The 20,263-nt window shown below is 41.2% G+C and overlaps 2 protein-coding genes across 4 annotated transcripts; one reads left to right on the forward strand and one right to left on the reverse strand.

The window, feature by feature from the left end:
* Nucleotides 1–421: 421 nt before the first annotated feature.
* On the forward strand, nt 422–5,802 carry mthfsd (methenyltetrahydrofolate synthetase domain containing). 3 transcript variants are annotated; one of them, XM_085908253.1, is made up of 9 exons: nt 422–614; nt 708–811; nt 1,029–1,142; nt 1,191–1,304; nt 1,913–2,026; nt 2,095–2,185; nt 2,359–2,471; nt 2,685–2,810; nt 4,155–5,802. In XM_085908253.1, exons 1-9 carry the CDS (start codon nt 587–589, stop codon nt 4,887–4,889), a joined length of 1,539 nt encoding a protein of 512 aa, XP_085764379.1. In that variant the 5' UTR covers nt 422–586; the 3' UTR covers nt 4,890–5,802. The 3 variants fall into 3 exon arrangements, with proteins under 3 accessions (XP_085764379.1, XP_085764383.1, XP_085764382.1); XM_085908257.1 differs by lacking the exon at nt 1,029–1,142; XM_085908256.1 differs by lacking the exon at nt 1,191–1,304 and having other exon boundaries at nt 423–614.
* A 1,895-nt stretch (nt 5,803–7,697) lies between these two features.
* Nucleotides 7,698–10,541, reverse strand: foxf1 (forkhead box F1). Its single transcript, XM_085907574.1, has 2 exons — nt 9,349–10,541; nt 7,698–8,633 (listed from the first exon to the last, which is right to left on the reverse strand). Exons 1-2 carry the CDS (start codon nt 10,301–10,303, stop codon nt 8,470–8,472), a joined length of 1,119 nt encoding a protein of 372 aa, XP_085763700.1. The 5' UTR covers nt 10,304–10,541; the 3' UTR covers nt 7,698–8,469.
* Between the last annotated feature and the right edge of the window lie 9,722 nt (nt 10,542–20,263).

The raw sequence follows: 20,263 nt of genomic DNA on the forward strand, positions 1-20,263 counted from the left end.
ACCTTTTGCCGAACAAATAAAGCTCCGAGGGAAATTATTAGTAAATGTCTCCCTCTAGCGTCCAAGACGTCAAATTGCAGGTTGTCGCCTACAAATGACTGTTCGTGGTGGGTTATGATTTTCATGCTCATATGTTTGACTTAATGTGGTAAATTGGTCACGTAGTTTTGGGGCAATGCCAATTTAAATCTAATCTGTATATTACCAGTAGTATTGCAGTATTTTGTAAATTAGTGAGCAACGAAAGTAAAAATATCTTTTTACTTTCCACAATCTTATTTAAGTACACGCAACTACATTCAATATGCTGTCTGATCCTATAATTTCTCTATTTAATAACATGATTGCGTACTTAATAATTATTAGTTAGGCCACTGACGATTTTCGCCCTTGGTTAATAATTATTAGTTAGGCCAATGTGACGATTTTCGCCCTTGGTTGTTTGACCCTCCCAAATTGCCGTAGCGAGCATAAACATTTTCCAGCAGCTGTTGCTGTCTTTTTACTTTACTTGCAGATCTCACGTGTAAGCGCTTACTTTAAACCAAAAAGTCAAAAAGATCCATTTTCTGCAGCACATAACATCATGGAGTCTCTGATAAATATCAATCCAGGTAGGTTCAATGTAAAATCAAACTCGACGCATCGCTGTCGTAATCTGTTAGCAAATGCTGCTATGTAGTCCGCTACTTCGATTTTCTCGCCAGGAGCAACAAAATGGGACATTCGTCAAAAGATTTGGGACTACATCGAAGACAAGAACCTGGCTAACTTCCCCAGGCCCGTTCATCACAGAATCCCGAATTTTAAGGCAAGCTGAAAATTCAAACCAAATCCACGTTATGGGTTTAAGAACCAACATGTTGCTCGTAAACGTATTGCCATTTCCTGCTGGATTGGCTTCTACTACTGACTTAGTAAAGTTGTATTATATCCATCAATGATTTTTTTTTCTTTCACCATTTGCATCTGATCAACTCAGCAGCGTTTGCTACAGTATTTGTCCTGTCTTTGTATTTACTGGCCAGGGTGCGGTTCAAGCATGCGACAGGCTGACAGTCCTGCAGGAATTCAAGTCCAGCCAGACAATCAAAATAAATCCAGACAGACCTCAACAGCATGCTCGCTTTGTCACACTGGAAGTAAGTTGGTCTTATTCAGAAATCTACACTATGCTGTTTTCCTCCCAGGGGGCTTTCACTGCCTGCCCTAAGGTGTCTGAGCTGGAAGTGTTTACCCAGTCAACTGAGGTCAAGGTGGATCCCGATAAACCTCTCGAGGGGGCTCGACTAGAAGTGCTAAAGGTGCACACACACACCAAGAGCCAGAAATTACTACCATAGGCTTTTTAGGGAAGGGACACTAATTCTGGATTCATTTCTCCAATGTTAACCCCCAGCTATGCTCACATTTAGAATGAAACATTTGGATCTTTTGATATTCTCCTTCATTCAAGGTCATTTTATTGAATCAATCACAACTGTTGTGGTTCTCTTAGATTTTGCGGCCTCTCATTTGAGCAGGTTTGATGCAAGAATAATTAGGACAGCACTAGCCTGATTTAGAGTAGATAAACAAAAAAAGAGAGAGGGAGCTCTACAACTGACTTTTCTTTTCTTTTATATAACAACTGAGCGAAATATTCCCTGAGAGCATATGTTTGTATTCTGTTATATTCTTCCCTTGTTGCGACTGCTCCTTCCTTTGGAATATGTTTTGCTAAGGAGACAAAAAAAGCAGATTTGCTTTTTTAAAACATCCGACAGCAAGAAAAACAAATATGATTGCAAATTGGAAGTAGAATAGATTTCTTTACGATAACTATTCAGCAATCGTCTGTTGCATTGTAATGTTTTCTGAACCCTGTGGCATGTAATGTTTGATTTCTTTTTTCCTTTTTTCTTTCTTACAGGCAAACAAAACTTTATTGGTGCCAACTCCTCGTCTTCGCTCTGGCCTTTTTAACAAGATAGTTCCTCCGCAGGGGGCCAACAAAGAACAGCTGCGTATATGCTCCACCTCTCAGGTTTGAGTTTCATCTGTTGTATTTTCACCCATTCACTTCATGATAACTGAATCGTTTCCCACCTACAGGGCGTGAAAGAGTTCAGCGTGCCAATCGATCTGGATGCCAAAATCAAGGTTGACCTTGTGGTCGTTGGTTCTGTGGCTGTGTCAGAGAAAGGTGAGCAACTATTTGATTTATTACAGTGTTTTCTAATCGCAGTGTGAAATAAGCCAGGATGGTTCCCTCAGGAAGTATCAAGCTGCTAGTAGGAGTGCAGTAGACATAAAGCTTGACTCACAACTAAAATGTTTGCCATTGTTGCTTTTAAAGTCTTCATCTGCCTTTTCCAGGTTTTCGCATTGGAAAAGGAGAAGGCTTTGCTGACTTGGAGTATGCAATGATGGCCTCAATGGGAGCTGTGGATGAGTCCACTGTGGTGGTCACTGTCGTCCACGACTGTCAAGTTAGTTTCCTTTATTCTTGGGGATAAAAAAAAAAAATGGTAAATGTTCAGTCATATGAGCTTAGTTTTTGTCCTGTTATAGAGTTACCATAATCACAAGCACAAGAAACGGAAAGTGTACCTCATGATTTGTCACAATGTCATGCAAGTTCCATAAATGCCTTCACCCCTGTTTAATTGGAACAAAATCTAAACTCAGATTTGGTCCTTCAGATAGTGGACATTCCCGAAGAACTCATGGAAAGACACGATTTGTCAGTGGACTACATACTCACCCCAAGCAGAGTCATTAAAACAAACTGCCAGTCTCCGAAGCCAGAAGGAATCATTTGGACTAAGGTAAAGTGAAAATTGTCCTTAATCACATCTTTTTGCCAATTTGAACTTCTGCAGACTCCTCTAATATTGAAATTGAAGGGCAGTAGCAATTTACACAAGTTCTCGGCTTGTACAATAATAGTTATGAACGAACATCTCCATCACAGATTAAAATGGCAATTTATTGAGCAGCTACCAGAGATTGAGCAATTCAGTTTCAAAGCAATTATCATTCAATGCTATGGATGGATGTTCTCTATGTAGCTCGGTAGCACTTTATCTCGAGACTCATTTAGTTATGGAGCAACACTTCTCTCTGGCAGGCTTATTGTTTCCCTGCATCTTGTAAAAAAAATAAAAATAAATAACAGAAAGATAAAAATATAGTGCACAAAAATGCAAGCAAACAAGCAAAAATAATCGCCAAACAAAAAGGTCGGTGATTGTCAGGAGGGCAGGGCGAGCGATCCGATCCATCAGTTCAACTTTGTCCTTAAAAGACCGCAAGTGCGCTTTTTCGCCTGTAGATGGCAATGTTGTCCACAGTATTAAACGAGTGAAGACTGGTTTCTCATTAGGTAGAGTTTTAAAAACACCAATTTTTAATGTCACCTCCCTAAAAATAAAATGGTGTTATGTTTCTCACTTGTTTCACACTGGACACTTTGCCTCACCTGGCAACCCTTCTGGGGAGTTGCATCAATCGCATTGGTGGTTGAGGGGAAGGCAGGGGGATGAGACTCAAGCGAGAGGTCTTATGTAGTCGCCCAATACAACTGACAGAAAATGGTGCCCCCCCCCCATTTATTTAACATGCCCTTCCAGAATTTGTCTCACATTAGACACGATGGCAACATTGAGTCTGAAATCAATGGTGTGCAAACCTCTGCACTCCTCAAGAAACTTATAAGTAAACAGGGACCCGCTGACCTCACTGGCAGGAAGGCCACGTGTGATCATCAAAGCGCCGTGTGCAGGGGGTTGTGTGTTTGGCGGAGGGGTGTTGTCAGGTCAAACAGGCCACTGTAAAAAAACAATAGCCTCATAGATTCTCGTCTGGACCGGTCAGCATCAAAGGCTGCCGAACGCACTCCGAGATGCAACAAATCAAGAAAGCTGTCTTATTCTTTACTGCTTGGGAAGTGAAATGTCCCGCTGCTATAAATGGACACACAACTGTTCCGGATTGTCTGTATTATGAGCAAAAAAATACTTGGGAGGTATCGCTAATTTCCTCTGCCGGTGGCTACGTCGCTACCTTATGGGCAGTAGAAGCTAGCTAGTAGAAGTTTAATGTTTGCATGTTTAATCATACCCAACAGCCTCTTTCAGTCTGACTGAGATTGCCCAGTTTTATGTCCTCAGCTGGACACAGACAAGCTGGAGAAGATCCCCATCCTGAAGAAGCTCCTGGCTCTGGAGGAGCAAGCAGGGAAGGACGTTACGCTGGGCGTGGCTCCCCCCCCGGCCGAGCCTCTCTCGCAACCAGGTCCCCCAAAAAAGCAAAGCAGGCGCAGGCTGAGGCAGAAAGCAGCCCGTCACGATGCCCAAGAAGAGTCCAAGGAGGAGAAAAGCGCGGAGCCACAACTGAACGCCGGACAGCGTCCGGCTCGCGTAAGGAAAGAAAGTAGAGGAAGTGAGGTGGAGGGTGCCGAAAGGCGGAGAAGGAAGGGACGAAGTGGACGCAATCTGAAGGAGAAGACTCCAGAGGATACCGGGAGTGAAGGTCCGACTCAGAGTAAGATTCCTCCCAGTGTGACCACAGTGTATCTGGGTGGGATCCCCACAGGGCTGCGTGTCAGCGAGCTGAAGACATCCCTGCGTGAGAGGGAAGCGGCACCTCTGAGGCTCACCTGGCAGGGAGCGCAGCACCGCGCCTTCTTGGACTACAGCAACCCGGAAGCTGCAGAGAAAGCCCTGGAGGCTCTACAGGGGCTCAGCTTGAATGGTCACAGTGTGCAGGCCGAGCTGGCCAAGAGCCAACGGCGCAGCAAGAGGCCCGGCCCGTCCAATCGGAAAGCCGAACCGGCAGCGGCTCCCGCGTCTGACGTAGAAGCGGTGGATTCCAAGAACGAAGCTCACGAGCAGACTGAGCAGTAAAAGCAGAAATGTAACTGCACTAACCTTGAAATGCCTTATAACACTTTTGGTTTGGGTTTATCCATAAACATTAATTGCAGTCGAGCCCTATTTTATATGAAGCAAAATCGAAATACAATATGCAACAATAGCACATCGAAATGTGAAGATTCTCCTTTTTTTAAGTTAAATAATTGAAAAGCCCGGCAAGCTAGTGATTAAATTCTCTGCCTCACAAAATCTCCTTATGTAGCTTAGCATATGGATCCCCGTTGCAAAAACAAGCCCCTTTTCCCAGTCCAGTTCCAAAATCCCTATTGGCGAGCTTCAAGATTAAAGGCCAAGAGATGCAAATAGCACCACCATGCGGCCAAATTGTATATAAAAAAAACTCCCCGCTCTCTCTCTCCACTTGTCCGACTTTGTCCAGTCTGACATTTCAATTCAATGGCCAGCTAATGCAAGAGCTGAATCAGCGAATCTTTCTATACAAAGATAAAAATGCAGTTTGGATCGAGAACATGATAGAGGTATTAATTTGACAATATATTCATTGTAGTTTGTTTGAATTAATATTAGCGACCACTGCCATGCATGCTCTATACGACCCTGTAAACTACAACCTTATTTATTTGGCAGTGAATAAAACATTGTTAAATAAAGGTCATTATTTTGGGACATCAAGGACATTATTTTTGTCTAGACATAGCTCATTTGTTTATTGCTTTTATCAGATTAAGCAGCATGCATAAGAGCCACTGTGTGTCTTTGTTAAGATTGTCACATTTATTGAATGGATAAATACTGTATTGTATATCTGCAATGTAATCAACAAAATTGTTTGGGTGACCACATCTTATCTGACATAAGTGATTTAATTGATGGTGACTTTTACACACAGTTCATAATTCATCCAATAAATTGTACCTTGATATGGTTTGGTTAACCGTGACTGATTTTCTATCAAGTCTGTCAGAGTGCGCTAATGTTCATTAACTGATCATATTTTGTGCAATAGAATGTAAGACAACTATTGAGAGTGCTTCAGAATGTTTTTTTTCCCCCTTCTAATGTCATATTTTAATAAAATAATCCTTCCGTAAAGTTGAATAACAGCCTGTATCTGAACTCTCTTTACATGGAAGCATCATCATAAATGAATATTTCATCTAAAACTTAAATATGTGAATGATTCATTCGTTGTCTTCCTTTCTGATGTGTTAAATTGCAAAGAGCTGAGAGGTCAGCATGCCACATCTGCCCTTCATCACGCCCATCACGTATGTTCTTGGACAGACAGACTTTACCTGCTTAAGCGTGTCCAGAACTTCACACGCAAACATCCAGCAAGTTATGTCAGTCTGCACCCAGCAGCCTCCTTCGGGCTTTTTATGGAGCTGGCATGCAAGCCTGCAGGTCGGGGGACAGCAGCTGTGGTTAGTCATCTCACTCGGTTTGCTGTGCCGCGCCTCAGCCAATGTCATCAGTTTGAATGAGAAGATTCCATTGCTGCTGGATGGATGGAGGGATGGATGGACGGACGGACGGACGGACGGACGGACGGATGGATGGATGGATGGATGGATGGATGGATGGATGGATGGATGGATGGATGGATGGATGGATGGATGGATATGGCCGCTGTTTAGGTGCACTACATTGACAACCCGAGGTGCAACGTGCGTGTACGCTGACCAGCATTTATTGGCTGGGTACTGTGTTGCCGTTTTATAGAATTACACATTGAATCATTTTTTTTTTCTTCTAAACTACAGCGGCACCTGCAATTTTCTTCGTTATCTTAACCAGAAAGAAATGTACGCACATGCTTTTGCGGTGAGCTTGCACTTTGAAATTCACGCTTTTTGGTTACATCAATTCGACTTCAAATTGGAGGAGATTCATAAATTCACGTAAGGTTTAAAAAAGCATAATAAAATAAAATACATTTCGAGTTAAACGTGTCGTTTTAATAGACACTGCTAATTGTATTAATTTAGCATTATGTTTCAAAATTGTGGTTGTACTTGCAGTATAGAACTACACTATTTTTTGACACAAGCGGGACAAAATATCTAAAAGAAATAAAAGCTTTCAGTATGATGCAGTACGATTATGCACTGTAAACCACTACCACGAAATATTTTTAATTAAAACATCATTGGGATTGTTAGTAATAAAAAAAGTTTTAATATTTATCAGTCAACAGAATACTTTTGGATGCAGCGTTTGTATTTGATTTTGTGTGTAATGCTGTCTTACATTTGGATTATATGTCAAAATATAGCCGATTTTATTTTATCATCCTAAATGCGGAAGTGATATTATTATTTTTTTACAAGAGATTATAATTACTGTACCCTTAAAAATAATTTGAATTACAAAAACTCAATTTGGGTTAAAAATTAGACCGACCAAGGAGGTTGACTCAATTTGACCCATATTTTTTATAAAAGATTTTGGGGTTGTTGTTTTTTAGGAGGGGGGGGGGGCACAGTTTGGACAAATTGACCCAGTTTCCCTGGTCGATCCAATTTTTAATCCAACCGTTTTGAGAGTGTGGGATTTAAGTTCTTAACATGCATCCCCTTCGTCACAAAATGCGTCTCTGCAAAATTCATGGCAATACATTTTAAAGTTTCATCAGCATCTTTAGGTTTTATGAATGACTTTGTTCTGAGGGTTTTAACATGATTTCTGACGTTTATGTTAAATGACCAACATTTTAATAAACCGAACATTATATATATTTATTGATAATTGACGAACAGATTGAATTTCAAGTAGTTAAACTGGTTTTGTCTTCTAAACAAAATCCAAATGTATCTGTTTTGAGAATTTAGGCATCAACAGCCCCAAAAATATTTTATTTCTTACAGATTGTAATAAAGATGACCTTTGCTAAATTCTCCAACAATCTATAGAACAGTGCTGGCATTAATTCATGGTGGTCTATACATAACGACAGAAACGGTGCTTACAATATATCCTCACTTTTCATTTTAAAACAAATAATAAGCGTTCTGACAAATATTGCCAATAAAGCAAAACCTCCTTGGCCAATTCGCCTGAAATGAAAAATATGCAGGCTTTCAGTTCCGAATAAATAAAAAAAAAAAGTTGCGCTTATAGGCTATTCAAAAAGTGCCTTAATCATTTTATACAGTATACATGGACACATCAATACATTGTCCACAATTGTTCATGTCACTGGAATTCCAAAAGAGTGTTTTATGCAAAAACAAAAACAAAAAAAGAAGAAAGAGAACACAGAAAATAAAAGTGTGCATTTTTTTTTTTAAAACAAGGATGAAGAAGAAAAGCTGGACAAAAAATGTGTAGTTGTAGTCGTCCACGCTGCAGGACCTAGTACCAAACGTCATCACCCCGCTGCTCCATGACGGCACGTAAAAGTTTGTATTATTATATATTATTATCATCATCATCATCATCACTGCATATGGTCGCGCTTGTGTGAGACGGAAGAGGGGAGGAAAAAGTAGTCCGGCTTGTCTTTCGAGTGGCCTTCACGTCCCCTCAGTGGTTTTCTTTTCCTTTTCGTTTCAGCTGCAGCACGGAGCTGAACCGAACTGAACCCGCATCACATGACGCACGGCTTGATGTCCTGGTAGGAGACCTGCTGGTGGTGGTAGTAGGAGCCGCTGCTCGGCGAGTGCATGGCTGACGACGTCATGGCGTTGAAGGAGAAGACGAACTCCTTCCGGTCACACATGCTCGGAGACTGCGAATGGTACCGAGGGATGCCTGAAAAACACACACACGCACGTTTACGATATGCAATGTTTTTTTTCCTCCTCCTAATTGCACCTATGGTAGAGTTGTTTCGTCACAAATAATTCAAAAAGAATTGCCAATATGGAATGACGTTATTTTCTAGTAATTATAAGCCTCCAGTGTCTCCATGTTTATTTATGAGGTGACATAGTCAAGACAAATGGAAGCTCAATTGGCATATGCCAACTTTTCTATATAAATGGATTTCACTCAAGTGTATTAATACATAAAAAAAATCATATTAATTATTATAAGTTTCAAAGTGTTCTTTTTAGTATGATGGCCTAAAAAAAAGACGCACGCAAATTTAATTGGCATTGGTCCGAGACAAGGCAGTCTAGTCTGCTTGTTTGTTTTTCTATCCACTAATCTGGAGCTTTCCCAAAACAATTTAAAGTGCTTTTCTGATGTGCTTTTACTTGAAATAAAATATTCATTTCAATTCCAGTGTTTAGTGATTTTACAAGACCAAGTTTTGGATCACTGCAATTAAAGGCAGTATTTCTACTGGGGCCCGCGCTTGGCAAAAGGTCAGCGAAGCACTTTAGCATGGCCCAACACTAATAATTATGTGGCTGGTCTTTGTTTTCATTTTTCCACGCGATCTGCTTCAATGTAAGCCGAAGTGTTATTGCTGTTGTTATTGTGGTATTTTTTTTTTTTTGTGGATGGAAGCTTGCCTTACCTTGCAAGTCCGTGGCCGTGTGGCCGTTCTGGTGCAGGTAAGGCTGCTCCAGCGAGTGCGTGGGCAGGCTGGGCTGCAGCGCGTTGGCTCCGGGGTTGCACGGAGACAGCGGCTGCTGCTTGATGTAAGAAGCTCCGTTATTGGGACTCGGAACCCACGCCGACGCTGGGCTAGAATAGACCGGGTGCGGCTCCATCACGCCGCCGCTGGTCAGTAGAGGCGAGGCGGAGTTGTCGTGGTGAGGGTAGCCCCCCTCGGCGACGTTGGCCGCGCAGCTCCCCATATACGAGTGGCCGCCGTTGGCCGACAAGTGCGTCATGGAGTGACCGGACAGAGCCATGCCGTCCATGTTCCCCGCCAGGTGTCCGTTCATCATCCCGCTGTCCAGGGGCAAGCTGTTGGGTGGACACGACAGGCCCCCGCCGCTCCCCTGGAAGTTGTACGACTCTGGGATGTGGTTGAAGCCCAAACCGTTCATCATGCTGTACATGGGCTTGAGCGCTTGGCACTTGCGCCGGAACCCTCTGGGTCTCCTCCTGAACGAGCCCTCCTCGAACATAAACTCACTTGCCGGGTCGATAGTCCAGTAGTGACCCTTCCCTGGCCGGCCCAGACCCTTGGGCAGCTTGATGAAGCACTCGTTTAGGGACAAATTGTGGCGCACAGAGTTCTTCCAGCCCTGGTAGGAGCCCCTGAAGAAGGGGAAGCGACTCTGCAGGAACTGGTAGATCTCGCTGAGGGTCAGCCGCTTGGTGGGGGAGCTCTGGATCGCCATGACGATTAGGGCGATGTAAGAGTAAGGAGGCTTCTCCGGCCGGCGGATCCCCGCGTTGGTCTTTTTGGCTTTAGCGGTGGAGGAGGCGGCGGTGTCCATCACCGCGGTCTTGTCCGGAGCAGACATGGGGCCGCTCTGGGCAGGAGTGTGCGCTTGGGGCTGCTGGACCTCTGCCGTCATTAGTTAGACCCTCGGGCGCGCTGGGTAGAAGAAGACCTTGTCTTCCACCTCCACACCACACGAGACGACGTCAACTCACCGGCATAAAGAGACCCAAAAAAAAAAAAGGGAGAACGTTGCTTCTCAGTGCAAAGAGGTTCCTGAAAAAGTGTCTCGTCCAAAACTTTTCCAGAGTGGGATATAAGGAGTAGAACAGGAGCCGCTTTCCACTTCACTTGCTGTGTGTTGTCCTGCTGACTTTTTTACTTATCTGTTGCCATCAGCGAGCTGGAAGCTGCATGTCTTGGCCATCCGGAAAAAAAACTGGGGCCCGCCCATTTCCACTCCTCCTCCAGCGGTGGGCCGCCTGTTAAGCGTGCACATCTGGGTGCACTCACTTTTTACTTTGCATAAAAAAAAAAAAGGCTATTCTTTTGTTTAAATGTGTCATTCTACCTTCCATAGGGCCTTACTGGATGCAAACACTACAATAACGTATGTGTGCGTTAACTTTGGATTTTTCTTTTTTTAACTCATTGTATTCTAATCCAATATGTGCAAGTTCTCACACGTAGATGCACCACCAATTGGAAAACATCTACATATTTTTGCAATGTTTTAAAAGTCTTTTCCAAAGGGCGTGCCCCCCTCATATTCAAAACCAGCCTCCAAATTTCTGTAGAAAATAAGCGGGCGGGTGGGCAGGATGTTTACACAGCAAAATGTAAACATGTTCACTTCTTGAATGTAAAAAAAAAAAAAAAGAGAAAGAAAATCAACAAAAAGCTCAGTTCAATCAGCTAATAGTCACTGTTATGTGCCCTGCACAGAGAAGTCTGTGGGCTTTTTTTTTTTTTTTTATATCCAGACGAATATTGTTTGTGTAAGTCATAATATTTACGCAGGAGACGCCCGGGGAATGAAGTTGAAGCTCTGCCGCGCTGTGAGTGCAGAACCTCGGGTTCAGACCACGGAACGACTCCAGGACATGCTGGGACCGTCATTTCACAAGTAAAAGTAAGTCACTCTAATTCCGTTTTATTCTGGTATACCTTATTGTCAAAGGGGATCAATAAGGTTTGCAAACTATTTCTTATCACCTAGTCGATGTTAAAAGATGCACTGTTGTAAGGTTTAATTCTAGATTGACATTTATGCAGCAGTGCTTGCAGACTATACTGCAAGCGGATCATTTTATAAACTAAATCTGTTGACAGTAGCTTGCTTATTGTTCCCTGGAGATCTCCATAGCTGCAGTCTGCAACCTTTCCCCTCACAGAGAGCTCAAATCTCCTAACAATAAAATAAAATAAAATAAACACAAATATATATATATATTGAATTATATATTTCATAGCAATTTTCATAACCCAAGTGGCGTTTTTTGTTCTTTGATTCATGCATGGTGAAAATGTCAGTCAGTCAGGCTGGTGTAGAGGTGCAAAGTGTTAGTTTTGCCGTTGAGCGCATACACGCGTCGATAAATTAATGCTCATATTGTTTGAACCGACGACTGCGCCGACGTTGGTGCAGATTTTGTAAAAAAAAAAAAAAAAAAAAGGAGGGGGGGGGGGGCACATTTATCAGCGAATAGGACCACCCAGCGCGCTCGATCCGCGCAGGGGCAAGCACGCTCCCTGCCCACTGCGTTTAATTACCTTCATTTCATTTACCCTACCTCACCCCCCACCCCACCGAAACACAAACTCACGCTCTTGCCATGATGATGCGCTGAGATCAATATTAGTTCATATTAATTGATATCCAGTTCTTTCAAAATATAAATATATATTTTTTGGCCATTAACAAGGATGATTAAAAAAAACCGCATATTTATCATGTGGACTTGACTTTAACTTTTATTGTGCACAATTTTCATTATACTTAATGTTGAGAACTGCGACAATGACATTGATAAATATTTATTTGAATAATATAAACATGTTTTATTCATAAATAAATAGCAGAGCAAAAGAACTCGCTGTTAATGGTGTTGCAAGCAGATTGTGTTCGTCACCAAGCATTCATGTGTCCCCCTCCTCCTTCTTCCATGACGTCCCATCGTGAAATATTGGACAGCTCTGCATACCCAGGAAAGCAGGACCACTTAGGTGGAGGTAGACCGCAGAGTGCACGGCCCTGACAGGCCTTCCTGACTGTCGTGTAGACCTTATTTACTGCAATGAACCCAATATAGCCCCCATTCCTGTCTGTGTAGTCGGAAAACACTTGATGTGTTTTCTTCTGAGCTCATCATTTGAGCAAGAAACACACTCAGTTGCTGTTTCTTTAGTAGCTACCTAAATGGTTTAATTTTTTCTAGCCATTTAAGAGCTTTAGGGACGCTTAGAACAAATGTCATGCCACTTATAGAATGCATCAAATTTGATTTGGCTAAAAAAAAGTTTCAAGTGTCTGACGACTGCACATGTTCGCAATGCCAAGGAATAAAAACATACAATATTTTATTTCTTAGTGCTGATTAAGGCAACGGATGATTAATACAGCTAGAGTAAATATAATTAAACATGCGTAATTAACCCAAAAGTTATATATCTTTCCACACTCCTATACCCCAATTCAATCCAGGCTATTTATAAAGCACATAAAAAAAAACAGATTTCACAGAAGTTCTGTGTAGCAATAAATCAATAAATAGGTCAAATATAATATGATTAATATCAAACAAAAGCAGGATATAAAAACACAAAGGTGATCACGAAATAAAACTACAAGCGGCCAACTTCATCTGGCAACGCCAGAGTCGCTCAAAACGTTTTAGGACAACTCAAATATGTGAATTAATTTAAAGAGGTTCTAATAATAATAATAAAAAAAATCAGCATATGCTTTAAAACATTAATGTTTTGTTGTTTATTTTAAGTTATTACTCAAAACTTTTGCGGGTTTACAATTTTATTGTAGCGTCCACGACGTTGCGCATTAAATAAAAATTATGGTCCAATATATAATATGCAAATGGTCTTGCGATATATGTGATGATGATAATGATGATTAATTGATATTATTCAAATTAGAGAACAAGAAATGCCAATGAATAGCCTACTCGCCGGTTATCAAAATGTCTCAACATTCTGTCTGAAGCAAAACACACACCTTTAAACTTTTTCAAATAGCTTACATTTAATACTACAATTAAAATATATCGCTTCCTTCTGGAATTTTCAATCTATTTTAAGAAGTGCGTTTAGTCAATGCACACATTAAGTGTCCCGTGCAATTCGCTGTCGCTTTAATTGAAACCAGTGTGATGTGGAGCCCTCATCACTTTCCTTGCGCTGTAGGTGGCCGTGTATATTTTCCTTTAAGTGCTGTTTATGTGAACGAGAAAGGACGGCATAGCTTGCAGACCGCTGATTGCGCGCTTTTTTTTTTTGGGTCGCTCCGTGAACGTCAAGTGTATTTGATGGCCTCCACCATGCAGTTGCTATATGCTTGCGTGCTCTTCCTTCTTCTCATGGCCACAGCTAACGAAAAGGAGTCGTTCATAGCTATGCACAGGACAATAAGCACTGTAAGAGGCCGTGAAACCAAATACAGTCACAGGCCATAACATTAGGTACACCTGAAACCCAATACACATTTTGCCTTATTGACTCTGTACACTTAACATGAATCCTGTCATGTAGTTGTTGTGGTTACTGTTCATAATATTTGTGTATTGTGCTATTTAAATGAGAAAATCACTTTATACTGCAAGGCATATTTTTGCATGTCATTGAATGCGGCACAATATTTAAAAAGACCCTAAAATGCAACAAGTGCCGAGGTGCACATTGGCACATTGAAATCTCTCGCATAATCCACTTGCATGTCAAGGATATGTACGATTAATTTCATTGAATTCATAAAGATGCACTGAAGTGTTCTAGTTATTATTATCATTATTATTATTATTATTAATACTATTATTTGATTTAATGCTGCCTATTCATATATACATGATGGATACATCGCATGAGTGAGGATTTAACTGGTCCAAAAGTTAGACAAATACTAGTAGTGTTCAAATGAGTTATCACATGTATGGACAATTGTCATAATGTGTGTGTGTGTAAATTGAAGGAACACTCAAAAGTAATAAATAATATGCTGTAACATAAAGAGATGATAATTTCCACATATCAAGGTTACTTAATGCTGAATGTGGAAGGAAGGAGGCACTTATGAATGAAAACTGTCCATCAGAGAAATGTGTTTGTAACTAAATTATGTTTTAAATGTATCTGTGTTGTTTCCCCTTTCTATATAGGCAAAGATACACTTAAACAAAAGCTTGCATTTTTTTCTTTGTGAAAACGTAATCAGTCAAGAAACTGAAGATTCTGAAAATTACAGGTTGTACTCTCCCCTCATAATTTTTTTAATGTAAAATTCACTTCAAACTTGTTTTTTTAAACGTGTAAGTTGCTTTGCGCATTGTTTTTTTTTTACTATTCCCAATGACTCATTCAAAAATGTTATAGGCTAATAACAATTCAAGCACACATTTTCTGTGATATACTTTGTGTATGAAGCACAATTTCTTCCATTTTCTACATTAGCAGTATATTTTGATGAAATCCTTTTTTGCCTCAAGTCGGAAATTTTCCTCCTCTCTTAAGTCCCCAACTTATGATTCATACAATGTTACAATGCCAAACAGGACCTAAAAAATATTAACAACACACACTAGTATATTTTATGGGTCAAAAAGCCCTTTGCCAAGAATGCGTGCCAGCTTGATGGTCAACTTCCGAAATTGTATGACCCAATAAAACCTCACTTGAAGACATGGAATTTGATAACTGATCATTTATTTGCCTTGCTTTTCTTGCAGGCGCTCTAATGCCGTTCCACAATGGGCGCATGGGAGCCAGTCAACAGTGCCCCACCCTGTGGCTGCGCACAGCTCCCATGCAGGGCCGGTCCGTCACGATATCCTGATGCTGTCTGAGCCGTCAATAATAGGCGATGAGACGTAAACCACATTGGCGAGGGGCATGAGCAGAGGCTTGGTGGGCCGCCGTCGCAGGTTAGTTTGCCGCGTTGTCACCCTGACAGCAGGAGTGAGATGCGGCGGGCCGGGGGAGCAGCATGGGCTCCGATGTGCGTGTTTACATGAAATCTTCAGCATTTACGGGTCACCCGCTCTCTTGTTTTTTTCTGCTCTGAATGGGGGATTTTCCTGTGGTAAGCTCATTCGGAAAAAGCAATTAAGAATTCCCAAACACTCCACCACAATCGGAGATATCACTCTGGCAACCTGAGTTGAATATTTTTAATCCTGCACCCAACTGAAGCCACCTACATACAAACCACAAATGGAAGCAATATGGGGGGGGGTGAAGTTTGTTTCCTGTCATGCAGCTTCTGCCATGAAGAGCTTTGGTAGCGCCCAACTTGATACTCCAGTCGCTTTGAAATGAGGGCACGTCCTCGTTGTCTCTGGGAAGCCACGGCCAGGCAGCGGTCGGAATCAGTCAGGAATGTTCTGGGACGGTAACTGGATTCGGAGCGTAATGCCCGGCTCTCCACAGTGGAGCGCCAGGGTGGGAAATAGGCCGAGAGCATTTCCTGAGCGGAGGGGGGTCCCAGCGAAGCATCACAGGCGTGGGCATTACGTGACAGCCACCCTGCCAGGTCTCAGCCTTCCATCCCACATGAAGAGCGGCGGGGACGGAAAGAAGGCAGGGAGAGGCTGCAATTAAAACATGTGGCAGTTTCGTGTCCAACGCAAACCTGTGATTGGTGGAAAGATGAAGAACATGATGTCAAATGTAGTGACACACAAAACAGCCTCAGTATTTTTCATTTTCACAGCACCACAAGAAGCTTTCTTAAGCTTCTAAAAACACAATACGGTGGAAGATATAAGGCTGAACAGGATGCAGGATGCTGGTTGACCTCATCTTAGAATCCGAGGAAATAAATAAGAATCAAATTCAAGGGCCAAACTGTCCTCATTATAAAAGTGTTATCAACTTTGTAGTCATTGTTTTAATATTTACATTTTAACATTTTTAAAGAGGACATTTTTATCCCATTTTAAATGCATTGATTTTCAGTTATTTTTGTTAAAGCTGCCAGGGTGACCTGACGTTAATACATTACGAAAACGATCTGTGAAAAAAACAACAGCCCTTCTTGTACTAGTAATCAGATTTTTAAGAAACCACCATGACAGAGGAACAAACACCCAATCAGAGACAGAAGGTGTGATTTAGCTATGTACTGTATGACAAGAGATGATTCAATAAAATAATAAAAATAAAACATAACACAAATATATTTAAAAAAATATATAAATATAAATATTAAATAAATAAAACATAATACAAATGTTGCACATATAGACAGATGATATAGAAATACTCACTGCATATATTCTTTATTCTCGGCAAAAAAAGAACTAATATTACTCTTCTTCAAATCTTGTACACAGAAATGTTGCTATATTTGTATGATGTGCGGATGAGGCTGAGTGTGAGGGGTGGCGGTGGTGATGGTGGCGAGGGGGGGGGTAGCTTGTGCAAATGTTGCGCTCATCCTGGGAATAATCTTCAGCCCTATGCTGTAGTTGTCAAAGACTTTTTATTTCCACCTGCTAGCGGCCTATTTCCTGCTCTACAACAATGGCACCGGGGAAGTTGTGGAGTGCCAAGTGATTGATGTTGTACTGTATTTGGCCCTTCTTCACATTGGGGCCTGACGGGAAGTGTCTGCACCCCCCCTCCCACCCCCACCCAACCAGACTGCGGCAACAGGAGGGTGAAAGGACTAAAGCGCGGATCAGCGCTTACCAAAGGCATCCCATTTTTTTTTTTGTAACATGGTGTCGTTCTTCCCCAAAGACAAGCTGGCAGCGGCATATAAACACGCTTTCCATGTCTTATAAATCAGTCGGAGTATGAATGAAGTTAATACTCGCCACGCGATTGAACTTAAGTCACATCCCCTCCTGCTCCCATCCAAGCATCACTCTTTTAACACGTCCTGCGTCTGGAAGGTGAACAGAAATACATCACATCGGCATTCTTTCCACGGAGCGCTGCAAAGAAGTCAATTTATCACTTGGATTGCCGGTGTTCTTTCTCGTTCTCTATTTCTAACCGTGTTTCTCTTTCTGCTTCCTCTAGGCTGGAGTGGGCAGGCATGTGGCTTTGGCCACAGGAAGCTGTGAATTCTTTGGAGAATGGAAGATGTCTTACAGGGATACATACTAGGTCCGCCCACGCCCGTTCGTTACCCCCAAATGACCCCTGACCCATCCGTATGTTTATATCTGAGCATGGAAGTGAGAAATAGTGATGAGTCACTCTGGCTGTGTGTTTACACTCCAGAGTCACGCAAGGAAGGAAATCAGCCACGGTCTGCTACAAGTGGCGAGGTCCGAGAGAGAATAGCAGCAAACCCGTCTGAGGCGTACCTCCAGAACCAGCTGGATTTTTGAGGACTTCATTTACCTGAGTGCTGACGTAAACTCAAAGTAAACAGAAAACTGCAAACTTTGCAGCACATATGAATCATATTCAATCCCCACTTTTTCTTTCAGCACAAGGAAACTGCCTGGCAAAACATAACCCAAATTGGGTGAAATCACAAACCCAACGCTGGGTTGAAAAGAGACACAGCCAATGCTGGGTTATTTATACCCAGCACATTGGGTTGGCAAGTTGACCCAGCACAACGTGGTCAAGATTTTGATCCAATAAAAGGTAAAAATCTTACATTATACTTACTCCAGAATGGCAAGCAGCTGCTGCTCTTCAGCCAGCCCAAATCAAATGTTCAACCTAATCTGCTGGGTGGAAGTAGTCAACCCAAGCTTGGGGTAAACGTCACCCAATCTGCTCTAAATCCACAACTAAACACAAATGGTGGAGCAACACATGTAGACTGATACCAGAAAATGCTGACAGGAATACAGTTTATGCTTTATTCTCTGAAATGTATGACCAATATTACTGCATCCTACTGAGGAGCTGTGGCTATCTACTTGTACTGTATACTGTATATCGCCCCCTTATGTCCAAGGCATGCACACCAGAAAGAGTAGCAAAACGTCCTTTGAACTGAAGTCGAAAATAAGACAATAGCTGTTAAAGCCTTTTATATTATTGAAATACATTATTATGTAGGTTAAAAAGTAAAATATTAGAGCGCTATTTTTACGATTAAAAAACACATGACAAAATCTTTTGTAGTGTTTGCCATTTCCAATTCAGCGGGGAAAGGTAATTTGAGCTAGTCATCAAGCTTTTGTTTCATATCTCTAGAAAGTAGATATTCTAATTTCATGACAGTACTTTTCAGTTTTAACTGAAAATATAATCTGCTTCAAACCTTATCAGCCCGTGCGGTCATCAGTCCAGCACGTAGGAAATGTGCAGGTTCACATATCTCAATAGAACTTTTTGATTCTGTCACATTTACATGCCAACTTGCTGTTTGGCAAAATTTACAGGAAACTCACGCCAACCCAATTACTAAATGATAGTCCTGCTGCTGCCGCTGTCCAATATAAACATCTATTTTCTACGTCAAGTTTCATGTCATTTGAAAATCGCTTTTGTTGTTTTTATTCCAAATGTAACTGGGATTGCCAAATCTTCACTCCATCTTACAAAAATATTTCTCATTCACAAATTCATTCAAATAGTCCCCCTTGGCCAATCTGCTGAGTGACCATTTGATTATAAAGCTGTTATCAAGATACACCATTACTGCACTTATGCTCTATAAATAAACGTAACACCTCATTGCTTTCCACCTATATGGTCGAACACATACGCACACACGCACACATGCTTCGCCACAGTTAGAGCCAACACTTGTGCGTTTGGCAAGATTTCCCCTGAATTGTAGCTCTTGTCAGAGGCTTTGATTGATAGTTGTGTTTATCACCGTATTATTAAGTAATCAAGTTCGCCGCGGCAGGGCCTCAAGCTCCTCAATTCCACTTCAGTGCAAATTAAAGGTTTGGTTCATGTTTATTCTTGTGATTGAAAAAAAAGATATATTTAAGCATTTTACAGAAGTGTCCTGATTACATTAGATGCTTAGGGACATTTGGTGGGACGTATCCTCTTGATGAGTGGTTCTCAAACTTTTTATGCCAAGTACCACCTAAAAATATGCATAATATATATATATATATATATATATATATATATATATATATATATATATATATATATATATATATGTATATATATATATATATGTATAATATGTATATATATATATATATATATATTGGCATCAAGGGGTTAAAAGGGGTAAAAATAGGAATTCATTTAATAAGAAAAAGTTCAAATTATAAATGAAGAAAGTTAAAATATTAGATGAAAAAAAAAACAGGAATAAAGTCAAAATATTATGAGAGGAAGAAAAAAATACATATCCAGTCAGAATTCTACTGGAAATATAAAAATAATCCAAGAGAAACAAAACTTAAAATGAAACAACATTATATTCATAATGGTCTAGCTTCTAACTTTTAAAAACTACTAAAAAAACACAACAACTGAACTGTACCTAGAGTCACTGCTCTAGATCCATGCAGGATGTTCACAGCGACAGTGAAGAAAAAGTCCTGCTGCAAAACTGCATTCAAACTGTAAACATCCCGCCTTTCAATACACTCAAGACCCTTTTCCATTGTTGTAAAAATAGCGCAAAATGACCGGAGCTATATATATATATATATATCTATATATATGCAACTTTCAGAGTATATAAAATGAAAAGCACTCTGCAGAGGTTTGTTCTAGATTCGTTAATAGCGCTTGCAGCCAGCTGACTTTGTGTACCGGCCGAGTAAACACAGTCACGGCAAAGTGGACATGCCGTTGAGTGTGTCCTGACTGGAGACAGACGGACACAATGGCAATATGTTGATGAACGCCCGCTTCATCATTGGCTGTGTTTTCGGACTTTTCGACTCATATCAGTCCCTTCACTCAGTATTTAGTGTAA

The sequence above is a fragment of the Syngnathus leptorhynchus genome, chromosome 3, assembly GCF_054491065.1.
Source record: "Syngnathus leptorhynchus isolate UIUO chromosome 3, UIUO_Slep, whole genome shotgun sequence".
NCBI lineage: Eukaryota > Metazoa > Chordata > Actinopteri > Syngnathiformes > Syngnathidae > Syngnathus > Syngnathus leptorhynchus.